This window comes from Ammospiza nelsoni, chromosome 14 (assembly GCF_027579445.1).
Source record: "Ammospiza nelsoni isolate bAmmNel1 chromosome 14, bAmmNel1.pri, whole genome shotgun sequence".
In the NCBI taxonomy this organism is placed as follows: Eukaryota; Metazoa; Chordata; class Aves; order Passeriformes; family Passerellidae; genus Ammospiza; species Ammospiza nelsoni.
Window position 1 is genome coordinate 514,259 of NC_080646.1, and position 15,085 is coordinate 529,343.

Here is a 15,085-nt window from a genome sequence, read left to right on the forward strand (position 1 = left end):
TTAAAAGAGGGCGTGGTCCAGCACATAGCCCCGCCCCTGCGCGCTGCGCCGGTCGCGGCGGGGCTGGCGCGCCCCCTGGCGGCGCGCGCGGGGAGCGGCGGTCCCGGTGGTCGCGGCGCGGGCAGCGGCCGCCGCATCCCGGCTCCAGGCCTGCCCGTCCGCCCCGTCGGGCTGCGAGGAGCCCGCCCCGGCGGCAGGCGCGGTGCAGCCGCGCGGCGCCCCCGCCCAGGAGCGGCTTTGGTCGCTCCCGCGGCCCGGCGCTCCGCAGGGTCACCCCGGGCTCAGCCCACCGGAGCCCGGTGCGCTTCCGGGGCGGCCGAGGGGCTTCCTGCGGTGGGTGCGCGGCCGCGGTGCTGCTGCCAGTGCTGCTCCCGGCCCGGCCCGGCCCGACGCGCCGCCGGCATGATCAACGCCATCCTCGTGTTCAACAACCACGGGAAGCCGCGGCTCGTCCGCTTCTACCAGCACCTGGTGCGCCACCGGGGCCGGCACCGGGCCGGGGCCCCGCTGGGCTGCGGCGGGGGTGCCTGAGCCCCGTGCGGGGCCGGGAGCAGCGCAGGGCTGGGGGCGCCGTGCGCTCGGCGGGCCGGGGGTGTCCCGGGAGCGGGGCGGTCGCTGCGGCACCTGCCGCTGCCCGGGTCGCGTCCTTCGGGATGCCCCCGGGGGCACCGGGACCGGCGTGTGGCCCGGAGCCGCGGGTGCCACGGGCGCCCAGCCACCGTCTCCTCCTGCAGGCAGAAGAGGTGCAGCAGCAGATCATCCGTGACACCTTCCACCTGGTGCTCAAGCGCGATGACCACATCTGCAACTTCCTGGAGTGCGGCAGGTAGCGGCCGGGAGGGGCCGTGCCGGGCCGTCCGCACCCCGAGTGCCGGGCTGTGCCCCTCAGCCGTGCCCCTGTCCCCGCAGCCTGTTCGGCGGCTCCGACTACAAGCTGATCTACCGCCACTACGCCACGCTGTACTTCGTGTTCTGCGTGGACTCCTCCGAGAGCGAGCTGGGCATCCTGGACCTCATCCAGGTGCGTCCCCGCAGCGCCCAGCTGCCCTGGCACCACCCAGGGCCGTTTCGCGGCCGTGCCAGCCCTGTGCCAGCCCTTCTGGAAGGCCTGAGAAGCCCTCGGGGCCGTGGTGGCGGGGGGCTGCACGCACGCCCTGAGCTTCTACATGGCTCCTTCACCTGGGAGCAGCAGGGACGGCAATCTGAAGGAATGTCTTTAAAAATAGACACATAGAGTTATTCAGGGTGGAAAACACCCTCGGGAGCACCAAGTCCAACCATTAATGCTAGGATTCTGGAATCCCGGGTTGGAAGGGACCTCAGGGATTGTCTGGTCCAGCCTTTCTTGGCAAAGCATGGCCTAGACAATTCCCAACACCCTGGCATGTGAATAATACCCAGTGTTGGGGAATCCCTCTCTTCCTCATGGAGATTATTCACCTGCTGTTTGTTTGGAAAGAATTTTCCTCTTGAGCCTTACTGGAGTCTCCCCAAGAGGAACTTGTACCCATTATTCAGTGTCTTTCCATGTGCCTCCATGCATGACAGGAGTTTCCAGCTTTGTAGCCACCCTTTGAACACCAGGATATGGGAAGAAGGTGCCCCTGAGCCTGCTTTTCTCCAGGCTGAGCCCCTTTCCCCACTCCCTCAGGAATTCTGCAGCCCCTTCCCAGCTCTGTTCCGTGCTCTGGACACGCTCCAGCCCCTTAAGGTCTCTGCTGTCAGGTGGGGCCCAGAGCTGGAGGTGCCCCAGCAGTGCCAGCTCAGGGGACAGGCACTGCCCTGGGCCTGTGCCCACGCTGGGGCTGACACAAGCCAGGTGCCAGTGGCCTCTTGCTCACCTGGACACACCTGGGCTCATGTTCAGCCACACGCATGCCTAGGTCCTTCTCCAGCTTTCCAGTCCCTCTGTCCTGTTCCTGGAGCGTTCCACGGGGTTGGTGGAACCAACCATCTTGCCCAGTCTCTGTCTCTCCCAGGTGTTTGTGGAGACGCTGGACAAGTGCTTTGAGAACGTCTGTGAGCTGGACCTCATCTTCCACATGGACAAGGTGGGTGCTGGGCTCGGGGCTGCTCCAGAGCTGCATTTCCTGGGCTGGGCTGGCCAGGAGAGTGTGGGGATGGCAGGGGTCACTCTGGGGGCACTGGGATCCTGTATGGGAAGCTTTCAGCCGTGTTCTTTGCAAGGCACTCGCATTGTGAGCTCCCCAGGAGAGAGCCGAGGGCTGGGCTGCCCTGGGGCTGGGTGGCACTGTGGATGTGTGCTCCTGCTCTGCTGCAGCTGGCAGCCTCTGCCCGGGGCCAGGGTGTTCTGCCTCTGCTCCAGGCCGTGACACCTCGTGGGAGTTTACATTGTGCTACAGCTGGCGGGAAAGAAAAGGGCAGGAACAATGGGAGTGTTTGGAATTCAGAGTGCTGCGTAAACTTTGGTTTGAGCGCAGCTTGTAATGCTTCCTCTTGAGCTGGACAGAGATCTGGACAGGAAGCGTCCTCTTAGATCATGTCCTGGGTCACAAGGCTGAAGATGGCTGGGGATAGGTAGCCAGGAATAGGCTTGGAGCAGGGAGAGGCTTGGCTGAGGGTGCAGGCTTGTGTTGCTGTTGATCAAGATTTTCTTGCTTTGCTGGAGACAAAAACATATCAACAAAAAAGAGCACTGGGGAAAGAAAAAGCCAAAGGAAGTAAAATGCTCCCTTTCCATTGGTGATTCCAACTGGGGAACTGGCAGGCAGGGGGAGTGAGCAGGTCCCGGGTATCTCTCTGTTACCAGCTGCTGAGGTCAGGCTTTGGTTTCACTGTTTGCCCTAAGTGTTTATCAGAGCTGGAAGGAGGGCCGAGCAGCTGTGGGAGAAGTGTTGGCAGCTGCCCAGGTAACCTCTGCCCACAGCTGGGGCAGGATATGCCCGTGGGTGCTGACTGTGGGAGCGGCAGGAGCCAGCAGCTTTTCACTCAGCCTCGCTGTCAGCTTTACATGAGCTCTGCATGTCAAACACTGAGCCCCACGGGCAGCCTGCAGCCCTTGGGCAGGGCACATCGCACCCTGGCCAGCAGCACTGGGCTCACCCTTCCTCTGACCCTTCCTGACAGAGGAACATTCTCAGGAGATGGGAATCGGGGGTTTCTGGTAGTGCAGACCCCAGCTCGGCCACCCAGGCTCTCCCAGCCCTTCCCATGCCATGCTCCTGCTGCTTCCCAGCTTTGACTCAACTCTTGGCCATTATCGGTTGGTCTCTCTCTACATTTGGCACATGTTTATGTCTCAGATGTGCTCATGTTCCTGTGCTTCCCGGAGCTGGTGCAGAGGGACAGCGTTTGGGGTGCTGGGAATGTGCTGGTGTGTCCTGCTGGGCCCAGGCTGCCCCCCTGGAATGCCAGGCAGGCCCACGAGCGTTTCCCCAGCCAGGGCTGTGAATGTCTCCCTGGGCAGGGGTCCAGGTGCAGCTTTGGCTGCATTCTGTATTTGTTTTTTGTCTGAAGTTCCACCCTGCACTACCTGCAGCACAGGGCCATGGCACCAGAGCTGTGGCAGGCCTGGGGTCCTGCTCCTGCCATGGGCTGGTGGAGGGGGGCATTGCTCAGGCACCAGTGACACCAGTGCTTGTGGCTGCCGCTGCTGGGAGCCCCAGCCTCAGAGTGCAGGCATGCCCTGTCCAAGGGGGACTCAGGGTGGGCTGTGCTCAGCTCTCAGCCCTGCTTTCCTCCTCAGAGCGGAGTGTGAGCTGCGCTGAGCAGCTGCAGAGTCCCAGAGGGAACACAGATTTCTCAGGAAGTGTTGTGCTTTGGCTTGGAAAACAAAACTTGCTCAAGATTTCTGCCCTGCTGGTTTGGAGCCAGCTTGGGCTCAAGCCAGATCTCGGAGGAACGTTTCCCGATGCTCCCATATCCTTTTAGGCTGTGGGAGCCACTTGCTCCCGCTGCTTCAGCATGCACTGGGACTGGGCTGTGGGATGGGGGTGCCAGCGCTGCCTGGGGCCACCCTGTGTCCTGCTGATCCCACACACGTGCTGCTGCAGGCACTGTGGGAGTGGGACAGGGGCTGTGGGGAGCCTGGGCTGGGTCACCGCACAGAGCTGGGATTGCCCCTCTGCAGTTGCTGGGATTGCACGTTCTCTCCTGTTCTTTATTCTCCCCAGCACTGTCCTGAAGTTCACAAGGTGTCACAAGTGCAGCCTGGCTCTGTGAAACCATAAAACAATCTCATAACCCAACCGCGCTCCTGCGTATCCTCTTTCACGGAAGTATCTGGGACCCATAAATCCATTATCTGTGCTGGAGGCTCCCTGGGAACTGCTGACTGTGCAGGCAGTGCTGAGCGGAGCCAGGAGCAGGAGCTGGAGGGAGTTGTAGCCACCAGCCCAGCCTGGCTGCCACCTCGGGGCCGATTGCAATTTCTGGGATTGCAACTCAGCAATGTTCCTTTCCCTGTTCTGGCCGTGTGATTGCACTGGCCTTGCCTGCCTGTTCATCCTTGAACTCGAGGGATGCCAGGAAAGGAGCAGACTCCCTTGGCAGCTGTGTGCTTTTTCTGTGCCCGTATCACAGTCTCGACCTTCCTCAGAGACAGGGGAGAGGCCAGGTTCTGGCCTGCCTTTCTGAGGAGAAGGAGCTTCTGGGGAGAAGTGTCCTGCCCCTTGAGGGCCCTGCTGCCTGCTGGGTCATCCCTAGGAGACATTCCTGCTGTAACCTGGCCCGGGAGGGACCAGCCACGTGTCCAGGCTGTGCCAGTGGAACCCATTGCATCAGGCTGCGGGGGCCCGGTGGGTGGGTGTCATCTCCAGTGGGGTGCAGGTGGAAAGTGGAGCTTTGGGGCTCCCCTTGGCAACCCTTTTGCTCTCCAGGCAGCTCAGAAGGGGGCAGGGGTAGATTTGTGTCCCTTGGGGAGATGCTGGCCCCTGAGGAGCTCCCAGGAGCGGGCCCTGAGCCTTCTGTTCCCCGTGTCCCTCCCTGGCAGGTGCACCACATCCTGCAGGAGATGGTGATCGGCGGGATGGTGCTGGAGACCAACATGAACGAGATCGTGGCGCAGGTGGAGGCCCAGGGCAAGCTGGAGAAGGCAGAGGTGAGCGGTGACACTGCGGCTGTGCCCCTGGGAGCTGATGGAGCCTGGGCTGTGACGGGGTGGCCCATGGGGACGGGGGTGGGCGTGGGGGGTACCCAGGGCACTCCCAGGGTCCGCCTGCCTGAGCCCTCGGATGGGGCTGGGGACATCCTGCCCCGTGGTGCTGGTCACGAGCGCAGGGAGCTGCCCGTGGAAGCGGTTCCTTTGTCAAGGGTAACGACCCCAGGCCACTGAAGGTTTATCGTGAAGGGGCTGTGGAGGGGGGCTCTGGGGTGGGACCAGTGGTCACGGTCCCTCTGTCCCCAGGGAGGCCTCTCAGCTGCTCCTTCCCGCGCTGTGTCGGCCGTGAAGAACATCAACCTGCCCGAGATCCCCCGCAACATCAACATCGGGGACATCAACATCAAAGTGCCCAACCTGTCACAGTTCATGTGAGCAGCCCGTGCTGGGGAGCAGAGCTGGGGTCCCCGGCTCCTCCCGGGGCTCTGCCCGTGTGGCACACAGGGCCCGATGGTGGCTGAGGGCAGGCAGCAGTGACAGGGCTCAGAGAACGGGGTGGGGAGTCCCTCCCTCTGCACCTGGGCCCAGTTCTGTTCCCTGGTCCCCAACAAGGAGGCTGCTCTTCCTTCCCCTCCCTCCCCGTGCACACGCAGCCTCGCCTCGCTGTGGGGAAGAGTTGGCTCCCGCCTCTCCTGGGGTTCTTGGGATTCCCAGGGGCGAAAGTGTGCCTGTAGCAACGGCTCTGTCAGGAGCTGCAGGTTGTCCCCTCCACCCTCGCAGCCATGGCTGTCCCCTGCCCTGGTCCTGCACTCTGTGATGGGCCCCAGCTGGGTGGGGTCACTCCTGGGAGCTGCTGTGTGCCCTGGGGACAGTGTGCGGGGGACATGCTGGAGCGGGGATGTGGCAGCAAGAGGGATGGGAGTGAGTGCCTGGGGGCCTTGCAGGGTCAGGCCAGGCTGGGGCTGCTGGAGTGTGTCCCTGTGTCCCAATAAACTGCCCCTGAAGCCGTGTCTGTGTCTGCGGTGGGTGTGTGGGACCTGCGGGGCTGGGCTGCTCTGAGGCCGGGGAGGAGCAGGGTTTGTCCTGGAGGTCACAGTAACCCCGATGGGCTCTGTCAACCACGTACCCCGTGCCCCTGGCTCCGCCGAGGCTCCATTGGCCACCAGCCCTGGGGCTGGCCAGGGGCCCTTCCTCTGCTCCCCAGCTGTGCTCCGGGTTCTGCCTCCACTTCCCCTGGCAGGGAAACCGTGACTCTGCCGGGAAGGAATTTCCCCTCCCTGCAGCTTAACCCTTCCCCAGCTGGCCACTAGCCTGGAGGTCAAGGAGCTGGGCAACCTGCTGTGTTCTCTTCCCTACTGGCTCTCCTCTTCCTCTGCTTCCTCCTATTCCTCCTCCTCCTCGTCCTCTCGTAGGTGCCGGCGAAGGGTGCAGGTGAGCCATCGTGCCGGGGCCATGTGCTGGGGCTGGGGCGCGGAGTCTGGCAGGACTGGGACAGTCGGAGGGAACGCTCCGGCGCACCTCATGGCCAGGGAGTCGCCGAGCTGCTCTGCGCCAGGCCGGGGCGCGGGGCTGGGCTGCCGTGGGCAGTGCCACCGCACCCTCAGCGCTGAGGCTGTGTCCGGCCCCACGCCACAGCACCCCGATCGCTGCGGGCAGTGTCCGGCCCCACGCCACAGCACCCCGATCGCTGCGGGCAGTGTCCGGCCCCACGCCACAGCACCCCCAACGCTGCGGGCAGTGTCCGGCCCCACGCCACAGCACCCCCATCGCCGAGGCTGTGTCCGGCCCCAGGTGCTCCCTGTGCGGCGCCCGGGGCGGCTCTGCGGCAGCTCGGCCCCGCTGCCCGGCCTGCCGCTGGGCTGAGGCCCGGCACCGCGCTGGGTCCCCCTCTGCGGGGCAGCCCCTCTGCCGGCCCGGCCGCTCTCTGCTCCTCGGCCCTGGCTGACGCTGGCCGGGGCCGGGCCGAGCCCCCAGCCCGGGCAGCCCCAGCCCCGGAGCTGCAGCGGGCGCGGAGCGGAGCGCCCGGCGCTGGCCCTGCCCCGCTGTGCCCGGAGGGGCCGCGCCGGCTGGGTCAGCAGGCGGGCCCACAGCGGCAGCGAGCGGGGCATGCGGCCTGCCAGGGGCTGTGGGGGACAGCGGCTGGCCGCTCCGAGCTGCCGCACGGTGCTGACGCCGGGCACGGCTCCGGGCATGGCTCCGGGCCCCAGCCCACCGCCTGCCCCGGCTGTGCTGGGCTGTGGCACCCGCGGGTGCCGGGCTCGGCCGGTTCGGCTCAGCCCTGCCCGCCGGAGCGCGTTCCCAGAGCCAGGCCCGGTCCCCGGCCGCGTTTCCCTCAGAACTGCCTCCCGGCCCTGCTCTCCCTCCGCGCTGCCCCGGGCCGGCAGACACGAGGTTAAGGGGGCGAGAGCTGCGGGTTCCTGCCCTGGCGCTTCGGAGGAAGCTTTCCTCCCTTCGGAGCCAGAGCGCGGGGCCGGGGCGGGCAGAGCTCGGACGGGCAGCAGCACGGGCAGGGCGACCCGCGGGGCGCAGGAAGCGGCAGCGGGGCGGGCGGGACCCGCTGGCCCCGGCGGAGCGCAGGAAGGTGAGCGGGCACCGTGCTGCTGCGGAGGCTCGGGGTGCCCAGCCCAAGCGGGGCTCCGCGGGGTGCCTTGGGCTGCACCGAGCGGGCAAGGGGCTGCGGGGGCTGTGGGCTGTGCGGCTGGCAGTGCGGCTCGCGTACATGGGGGTTATGGGGCCCGTGTGCAGTGCGGAATTTGGGGGGTCTCTGGGGTGCATGGCGGTGTGGGGGGCTCTGGGGGTGTCAGCCTGTGGGGTGTGTGAGGCCACAGCCCCAGGGACCCCGTGCCCACGGGGGTGACGCCCGGCATCAGTGCCGCTTGTGGGACAGAGATGTGTGCGCTGCTGGCTGGGCTCCAGAGAGGGGTGCACTGGGGTGGGGACAGAGTTCTGCAGGCTGGGGGAGTCGGGTGTGGGTGCTGTGTCTGCTGCTCCCCGGTGACTCCATCCAGCCCCTCCCCAGGCCAGCCAGGGGGATGCCTGCGTGCTGTGCCCGAGGGGCTGTGGGGAGGGCCAGCACGCCTGGGACAGCGGTGTGCAGAGTGCCTGGCACCCTCCCGGCCGCCTGTGCCCCTTGGGCCTCTGGGGGACTGTCCCCAAAGCCTTTGGCCAGAGCCAGGCTGGGGATGGCCCTGAGAGAGCCAGCAGTGACCTCTGTTCTTGGGGCATGGCTGTGCCTAACAGGGAGGGCCAGGAACACCAGCAGCATCCCAAGTGATTTATGCCAGGCACGGTGGCACTGGCAAGTGCAGCTGGGTGCTGTCAGGGACAGGGCAAGGATTCCTTGAGGACACCACTCACTCATCCTGGTTTGCCCTTTGCCCCAGCTGTGGCTCCTGGCAACACCTGCCCATATCTCCCTATGAAGAGATCAATTAGATCCTGAGAACAGGACTTCCTATTTTTTCCCAGTGTGTGACAGGTGTCACCCCCACCCTGGGTGGGGACCTCACCTGTGCCCGCTGGGACTGGGCTCACAAGGATGGAGTTTGACCCCGCTGCCTCCAGGTGCACGACCCTGGACTTTGAGAGGGCTGTGGGCAGAGGGAGCTCCGCCCGAGTGTCCCCCCCACATTCCCGGGCCGCTGCCAGGCCCCGTGCGGCGCCTGCTTTCCCTGGGTGCGGCTGCCAGGCCTCGTGCTGCGCCTGCTTTCCCTGGGTGCGGCAGCCTGTGAGCTGTGCCCCCGCACGCCAGGGCAGCCTGGACCCTCTGGCAGCGGCTCAGACCCTGACACTTGAGGGTGATGGGGTGACACTGAGTTTGCGTCTGGGCTTGGCTGATGGGGACGCACGCTGGGCCCCGCAGCGTGGTGGGGATGTGGCTGCTGGCTGTGACCACCTGCTCTGTCCCTCCTTCTGCAGGGCCTGGCCAGCGCTGGGGAAGGACTCCAGGGCTCCAGGCCCACAGCTCCTGCACGCTCCCCGATGGTGCCACCCCCCATTGCCAGCTCTGCCCCTGCAGCAGCGGTGCCGGGCCGTGGTGCTCCTGCCAGGCTGCGGGGCGGGCGGGTGGAAAGCTCATCCCAGGGTCTGTCACCGCCCTGAACCCCATGGCCATTTAATCCTTCACCCATTAACTTGGACTAATAAACCTCGTGCGAGCGAGAGGCTAAAAGCCGTGCTTGCACCAGCGCCGTCTCTGCCAGTGCCACTCCTGCTGCCCGCCATGGCAGGTGGCTTCTTCATCAGCAAGACCGTGGGCATCGTGGCCATCGTGCTGGGCCTGGGGGCTGTGGCCACCATCATTGCACTCTCGGTGGTGTACGCCCAGGAAAAGAACAAGGGGATATCAGATGTGGGCACCAGCACCACGGCCAGCCCTGGCACCAGCACCACCACCACGGCCCGCCCTGGCACCAACACCAGCACCACGGCCAGCCCTGGCACCAACACCAGCACCACCACCCCTGCCCCCAGCAACCCCTGGAACCAGTGGAGGTTGCCAGCCACGCTGAAGCCAGAGTTCTATGAGGTGTCCCTGCAGCCCTTCCTGAAGCCTGATGCCAACAACATGTACATCTTCAAGGGGAACAGCAGTGTGGTCTTCCTGTGTGAGAAAGCCACCGACCTCATCCTCATCCACAGCAAGAACCTGAACTACACCATGCAGGGCACCTTCCATGCCACCCTGCAGGCAGAGGATGGCGGCACACTCCCTGCCATTTCCCGCACCTGGCTGGAGACTCCCACCCAGTACCTGGTGCTGCAGCTGGGCGCTCCCCTGCAGCAGGGCAAGCGGTACCGGCTGTCCAGCAGCTTCACCGGGGAGCTGGCCGATGACCTGGCTGGCTTCTATCGCAGCGAATACACGGATGCCTCGGGCAAAAAGTAGGTGGAGGGCAGGGGACAGGGCGGAAGCCACAGGGCTGGCCCAGTGTGGTGGTGGGAAGGGGCTGGCACAGGGCAGTGCAGGGCACGGGCTGGCGTTGGGGCTCCTCTTCCACCAGGACCATGGGATGAGTGTGTGGAGCCTCTGTGCCGCCCCTGCATCCTCATGCCGCCCCAGTGGGGATGGGAGAAGGGGGACTGGGGGGCGCGGCCTCCCCAGGGACCCCCAGGACTGATGGGGCTGGCTCACAGGCAGGTGGTGGCCACCACACAGATGCAGGCGGCTGACGCACGCAAGGCTTTCCCCTGCTTCGACGAGCCGGCCATGAAAGCCAACTTCACAGTGACACTGATCTACCCCTCCGGCTATAAGGCCATTTCCAACATGCCTGCCGAAAGTGAGTGGGGCGGGGGGACCCCACTGGGGGGCTGGGGGCCTGGCAGGGCTGTGGGGTGATTCTCTGATCTCTACAGACACCACGCAGCAGGAGATTGGTGGAGAAATCTGGAGCGTCACCAAGTTTTACACCACTCCCCGGATGTCCACATACCTTCTGGCCTTCATTGTCAGCCAGTTTGAACCCGTGGAGAATAACACGGGGAAGACAGTGGTAGGATGGGGTGGGGTGCACCCCCTGCCCACCTGGGTGGCTGAGCCTGGGCACTGATGAGTCCTGCATCCCTCCTCTCCAGATTCGCATCTGGGGCCGCCCCGAAGCCATCAAAGAGGGCCAGGGCGCCTACGCTCTCAATGTCACTGGTCCCATCCTCAACTTCTTTGAGAAGCATTACAACACGGCCTACCCGCTCCCCAAGTCTGGTGGGTGCTGCGGGGTGCCCGGGGCACCGTGTTGAGGTGCCCGCTGCAGGGGGGACGATGGTGCAGCGTGCTGTCATCAGGGCACTGACGGGACCCCTCCACCCCCAGACCAGGTTGGCCTCCCCGATTTCAATGCGGGTGCCATGGAGAACTGGGGGCTGGTGACCTACCGGGAGAACTCGCTGCTCTTCGATGCCGAGTACTCCTCCATCGGCAACAAGGAGCGGGTGGTGACCGTCATCGCCCACGAGCTGGCACACCAGGTACCTGCCGCAGCCCTGGCCCCCCGCCCTGGCTGACGGCTGGCGGCTGAGGCAGTGCTGTGCCCTCTGCAGTGGTTTGGGAATTTGGTGACGCTGCGGTGGTGGAACGACCTGTGGCTGAACGAGGGCTTCGCCTCGTACGTGGAGTACCTGGGTGCCGACTCTGCTGAGCCCGCCTGGAACATTGTGAGTGCCAGGGCGGGGGGCGGGCGGGGGAGCAGGCAGCCCAGGGCTGCCCCGGTGCCCGGCGGTGCAGCGGGGCTGAGCAGGGTGCTGGTGCCCCCTCTGCAGAAAGACCTGATGGTGCTGAACGAGCTGCATACCGTGATGGCCACCGACGCCCTGGCCAGCTCCCACCCGCTCTCCTTCCGCGAGGAGGAGATCAACACCCCAGCCCAGATCAGCGAAGTCTTCGACAGCATCGCCTACAGCAAGGTGTGCACAGGGGCTCTGGGGTGGGGATGCACTCTGGGGCGCCCCTGGCTTCTCTGACCTGCTGTCCCTGCAGGGAGCATCGGTGCTGCGGATGCTCTCGAGCTTCCTTAGCGAGGACATCTTCAAGGAGGGGTTGCAGGTGAGGTGCTGCTGGTACTGGGGGGCAGCGAGCCCAGTGCAGGGTGGGCATCCCGTGTTAGAGACCTGCCTGGCTGCTCTAGGGGGGTCCCACACCCCAGACTTGCCCTTGCTCACCCGTCTCTCCTGGTGCTCTCCCACAGTCATACCTCCACACCTTCTCCTACAGCAACACCATCTACTCTGACCTCTGGGTCCATCTGCAGCAGGTAGGAGGGGGCTGGTGCTCCTGCAGCATCCCCGGCCCTGGCTCCGGGGGGCTGCCAGGTGTGACGGGGTCCCACGTGCTGGGTGAGGGTTGCAGCGCTGGCTGTGCCCCACGCTGGCCGTGCCCCACGCTGGCCGTGCCCCTGGCCCTGGTGACCAGCGGTGCTGCCATCCCCGCAGGCGGTGGACAAGAACAAGGTCCAGCTGCCTGACAATATCAGCAACATCATGGACCGCTGGACGCTGCAGATGGGCTTCCCTGTGGTCACTGTCGACACCCGCAGCGGCGCCGTCAGCCAGGCCCATTTCCTGCTGGACCCCACATCTTCTGTGGACAGACCCTCTGTCTTCAAGTGAGTGTGGCAGGGCTGGCTGGGAACTGAGGGCTCAGGGGATGAGGGCCAGTCCCACCACCTGTCTGTCCACGGCGCAGCTACACCTGGATCGTCCCCATTACCTGGATGACAGGCAGTGGCCGCAGGAACGACACCTGGCTGACCAAAGTCAGAGGTATGGCATGTCCTGGCCGCGAGTGGGGGTCCTGCTGCCACGTCCGCTGCCACGGCACTGGGCGGGGTTCCCAGGGAGGCAGTGGTGCTGGGGGCTGAGCCTGGCCCTCCCTGGCGGGTGCGGGTGCAGCGCTGGCACAGCCTCCTGTCCCCTTCCCAGACACCAACAACGACTTCAGGCTCACCAGCCCCGACTGGCTCCTGCTGAACCTCAATGTCACTGGGTACTTCCGTGTCAATTACAACCAGGAGAACTGGAATCAGCTCGTCCAGCAGCTTGACACTAACCATTCGGTACACGGGGCGCTCAGGGCTGTGGGGTGGGACCCCATTCACACCACCGTGCTCTGGCTGCCCTGAGACACTGACTTTGCTCTCTCAGGTCTTCCCTGTGATCAACCGTGCCCAGATCATTGATGACGCCTTTAACCTGGCCAGGTGAGCCCTGCCTGGTGGTCTGGGTGCCACTGGGGTGAGGGGCTGCATGGGGTGGGTGCCCGGGGTGGGCAGTGCCAGTGAGGCTGGGGAGGTGACGCTGCCCTCACCCCTGACAGGGCAAAGTACGTGAACGTGATCTTGGCTCTGAACACGACACGGTTCCTGAGCCAGGAGACGGAATACATGCCCTGGCAGGCAGCACTCACCAACCTCAAGTACTTCAAGCTGATGTTTGACCGCAGCGAGGTCTTTGGGGCCATGTCGGTGAGTGGTGCCAGCCCCCTGTGCTGGGCGTGAGGGGCCAGGATTGCCCCCACAGTGGTGTGGGGGCTGCTGCCAGTGTCACTGGGCACTGACCCCCTCTTGCCCCCAGGCATACATGAAAAAGCAGGTGACCCCTCTCTTTGAGCACTACAAGAAACTCACCAATAACTGGAGCAATCCCCTCAATGACGGCTTGCTGATGGTCCAGTGAGTACCCTGGGGCTGGGCTGGGTCCCTGGGGTCTCCCTGGCTGCTCTGGGTAGGGGGCACAGCCCTGCCTCCAGCCAGCACTGGCCTGTGGGTGCCCTGTGCCAGACTCCAGCCCTCACGGCCTCTCTCCCCCAGGTACAACGAGGCCAATGCCATCAGCACCGCCTGCTCCTACGGTGTCACCGATTGCCAGCATTTGGCTGCCAACTACTTGAGCCAGTGGCGGAACAGCACCAGCAACCCGTGAGCGCTGGGAAGCCGCGGTGCTGTGTGTGGGGTGGGGATGGGCACGGCGAGGGGCTCCTGGCACCCACGGCTCTCACCCCAACAGGGTCCCCCCGAACCTGCGCTCGGCCATCTACTGCAGCATGGTGGCCACGGGCGGGGATGATGCCTGGCAGTTCCTCTGGAAGAAGTTCCAGGAGGCCCGTGTGGTGTCTGAGGCCGACAAGCTCCGCACAGCCCTCGCCTGCAGCCCCGACCCCTGGATCCTCAGCCGGTGCGTGTGGGGTCTGGCTGGCCCCGCGCTGTGTCCCCACCAGCCCATCACCCTCGGCGTGTCCGCTGCCCCTGCCAGCCCCTGAGCCCCTCATCGTGCCCCTCCAGGTACCTGCAGTACACCCTCGACCCTACAAAGATCCGGAAGCAGGATGCCACCTCCACCATCAACAGCATTGCCAGCAACGTCGTGGGGCAGTCCCTGGCCTGGGACTTCATCCGTGCCAACTGGAGGACGCTCTTCACCCAGTGAGCACCACGGGGGCTGGGGCACCCCTGTCTGCCTGCCCGTGCCCCTTGGGGGTGGCACTGTCCCCTCCCCTGTCCCCTCCCCCTGGCTCAGCACACTTCTGCTCTCCCAGGTATGGCGGCGGCTCCTTCTCCTTCTCCCGCCTGATTTTATCTGTGACCCAGCGCTTCTCCACAGAGTTTGAGCTGCAACAGGTGAGGCAGGAGCCGGGGGACCAGGGACCACAGCCTTGGCAGAGCTGCCCTGTGCCAGCAGCCCTTGAGAGGGGATTTCCTGCCCCTTGTGAGCCCAGGGGTCCAAGAGGCTTCTGATCCTGTCACAGGCTGTTGGGTGCCTGCTGGGGTGGTGGCAGGGATGCCCAAGGGCTGTCAGAGTGCTCCTGGGGGCTGTTGGGGTGCTGCATGGGCTGCTGGAGGCTGTTGGGGTGCTCCTGGAGACTGCTGAGATGGTGCTGGGGGCTCTCAGGGTGCTACTGGGGCTGTCAGGATGATGTTGGGGGCTGCTGAGGGCTCACAGAGGCCATCGGGGTGCTCCTGGGGGCTGTAGATGTCCTGCCAGGGAGCAGCTGAGAGGTGCTGGGGTGGTGCTGGAGCGCTCCCAGGGGTGTTCTGGGGGGTGTGCAGTGCTGCTGGGATCTGCCCTGCCTGCTCCAGCCCCGTCTCTGCCTGGCAGCTGGAGCAGTTCAAGGAGGACAACCAGGACATCGGGTTCGGGTCGGGGACGCGGGCGCTGGAGCAGGCGCTGGAGCAGACCCGCGCTAACATCAAGTGGGTGGAGGAGAACAAGGCCGCGGTGCAGAGCTGGTTTGAGAGCGAGACCCGGACCAAATAAGAGGCGCCTGTGATTCCCTGGCCTCCAGGACGGACCCTCGGCCACTCCAGCCCCCGCACTGCCAGGAATGGGCTGACACCTGCATGATGGGCACGGGGAATTCGGGGTCTTGCCAGGGGGAGGCCAGGCTGGTGCGCTCTGGGCAGTAAATAAAATCTTGCCCAGTTTCCAGGGCACCCTGCGGGCTGGGGCCGTGCTGTGGGGACTGTGACACACCGGGTAGGAAGTGCCAGGGGCCCTGCAGGCCCGGGGCTGTGAGCCCCCGCGCTGTTAGGAGCC

The 15,085-nt window shown here is 65.3% G+C and overlaps 2 protein-coding genes across 3 annotated transcripts; both read left to right on the forward strand.

Moving 5' to 3' along the window:
- The first annotated feature begins 100 nt into the window (after positions 1 to 100).
- On the forward strand, positions 101 to 6,067 carry AP3S2 (adaptor related protein complex 3 subunit sigma 2). The gene is made up of 6 exons (XM_059482170.1): positions 101 to 471; positions 735 to 826; positions 910 to 1,021; positions 1,980 to 2,051; positions 4,952 to 5,059; positions 5,366 to 6,067. The coding sequence occupies exons 1-6, from the start codon at positions 403 to 405 to the stop codon at positions 5,492 to 5,494; spliced, it is 582 nt and encodes a 193-aa protein (XP_059338153.1). The 5' UTR covers positions 101 to 402; the 3' UTR covers positions 5,495 to 6,067.
- A 300-nt stretch (positions 6,068 to 6,367) lies between these two features.
- ANPEP (alanyl aminopeptidase, membrane) lies at positions 6,368 to 14,988 on the forward strand. 2 transcript variants are annotated; one of them, XM_059482108.1, is made up of 21 exons: positions 6,368 to 6,490; positions 8,978 to 9,943; positions 10,196 to 10,341; positions 10,418 to 10,554; positions 10,637 to 10,763; positions 10,872 to 11,026; positions 11,099 to 11,212; positions 11,318 to 11,461; positions 11,535 to 11,600; positions 11,743 to 11,808; positions 11,987 to 12,159; positions 12,240 to 12,316; positions 12,476 to 12,609; positions 12,698 to 12,753; positions 12,870 to 13,017; positions 13,127 to 13,224; positions 13,363 to 13,470; positions 13,559 to 13,726; positions 13,834 to 13,974; positions 14,088 to 14,169; positions 14,648 to 14,988. In XM_059482108.1, the coding sequence occupies exons 2-21, from the start codon at positions 9,282 to 9,284 to the stop codon at positions 14,804 to 14,806; spliced, it is 2,961 nt and encodes a 986-aa protein (XP_059338091.1). In that variant the 5' UTR covers positions 6,368 to 6,490; positions 8,978 to 9,281; the 3' UTR covers positions 14,807 to 14,988. The 2 variants fall into 2 exon arrangements, with proteins under 2 accessions (XP_059338091.1, XP_059338092.1); XM_059482109.1 differs by lacking the exon at positions 6,368 to 6,490 and adding an exon at positions 7,539 to 7,640.
- Positions 14,989 to 15,085: the final 97 nt, after the last annotated feature.

Bases quoted from the DNA above. Each gene is read 5' to 3' on its own strand.
- ANPEP (XM_059482108.1), top strand. From the start codon at position 9,282: ATGGCAGGTGGCTTCTTCATCAGCAAGACCGTGGGCATCGTGGCCATC. The intron at 10,342-10,417 runs GTGAGTGGGGCG...TGATCTCTACAG, and splicing joins TTCCAACATGCCTGCCGAAA to ACACCACGCAGCAGGAGATT. The intron at 12,610-12,697 runs GTACACGGGGCG...TTGCTCTCTCAG, and splicing joins AGCTTGACACTAACCATTCG to GTCTTCCCTGTGATCAACCG.
- AP3S2 (XM_059482170.1), top strand. From the start codon at position 403: ATGATCAACGCCATCCTCGTGTTCAACAACCACGGGAAGCCGCGGCTC. The intron at 2,052-4,951 runs GTGGGTGCTGGG...CCTCCCTGGCAG, and splicing joins TCATCTTCCACATGGACAAG to GTGCACCACATCCTGCAGGA. The intron at 5,060-5,365 runs GTGAGCGGTGAC...CTCTGTCCCCAG, and splicing joins GCAAGCTGGAGAAGGCAGAG to GGAGGCCTCTCAGCTGCTCC.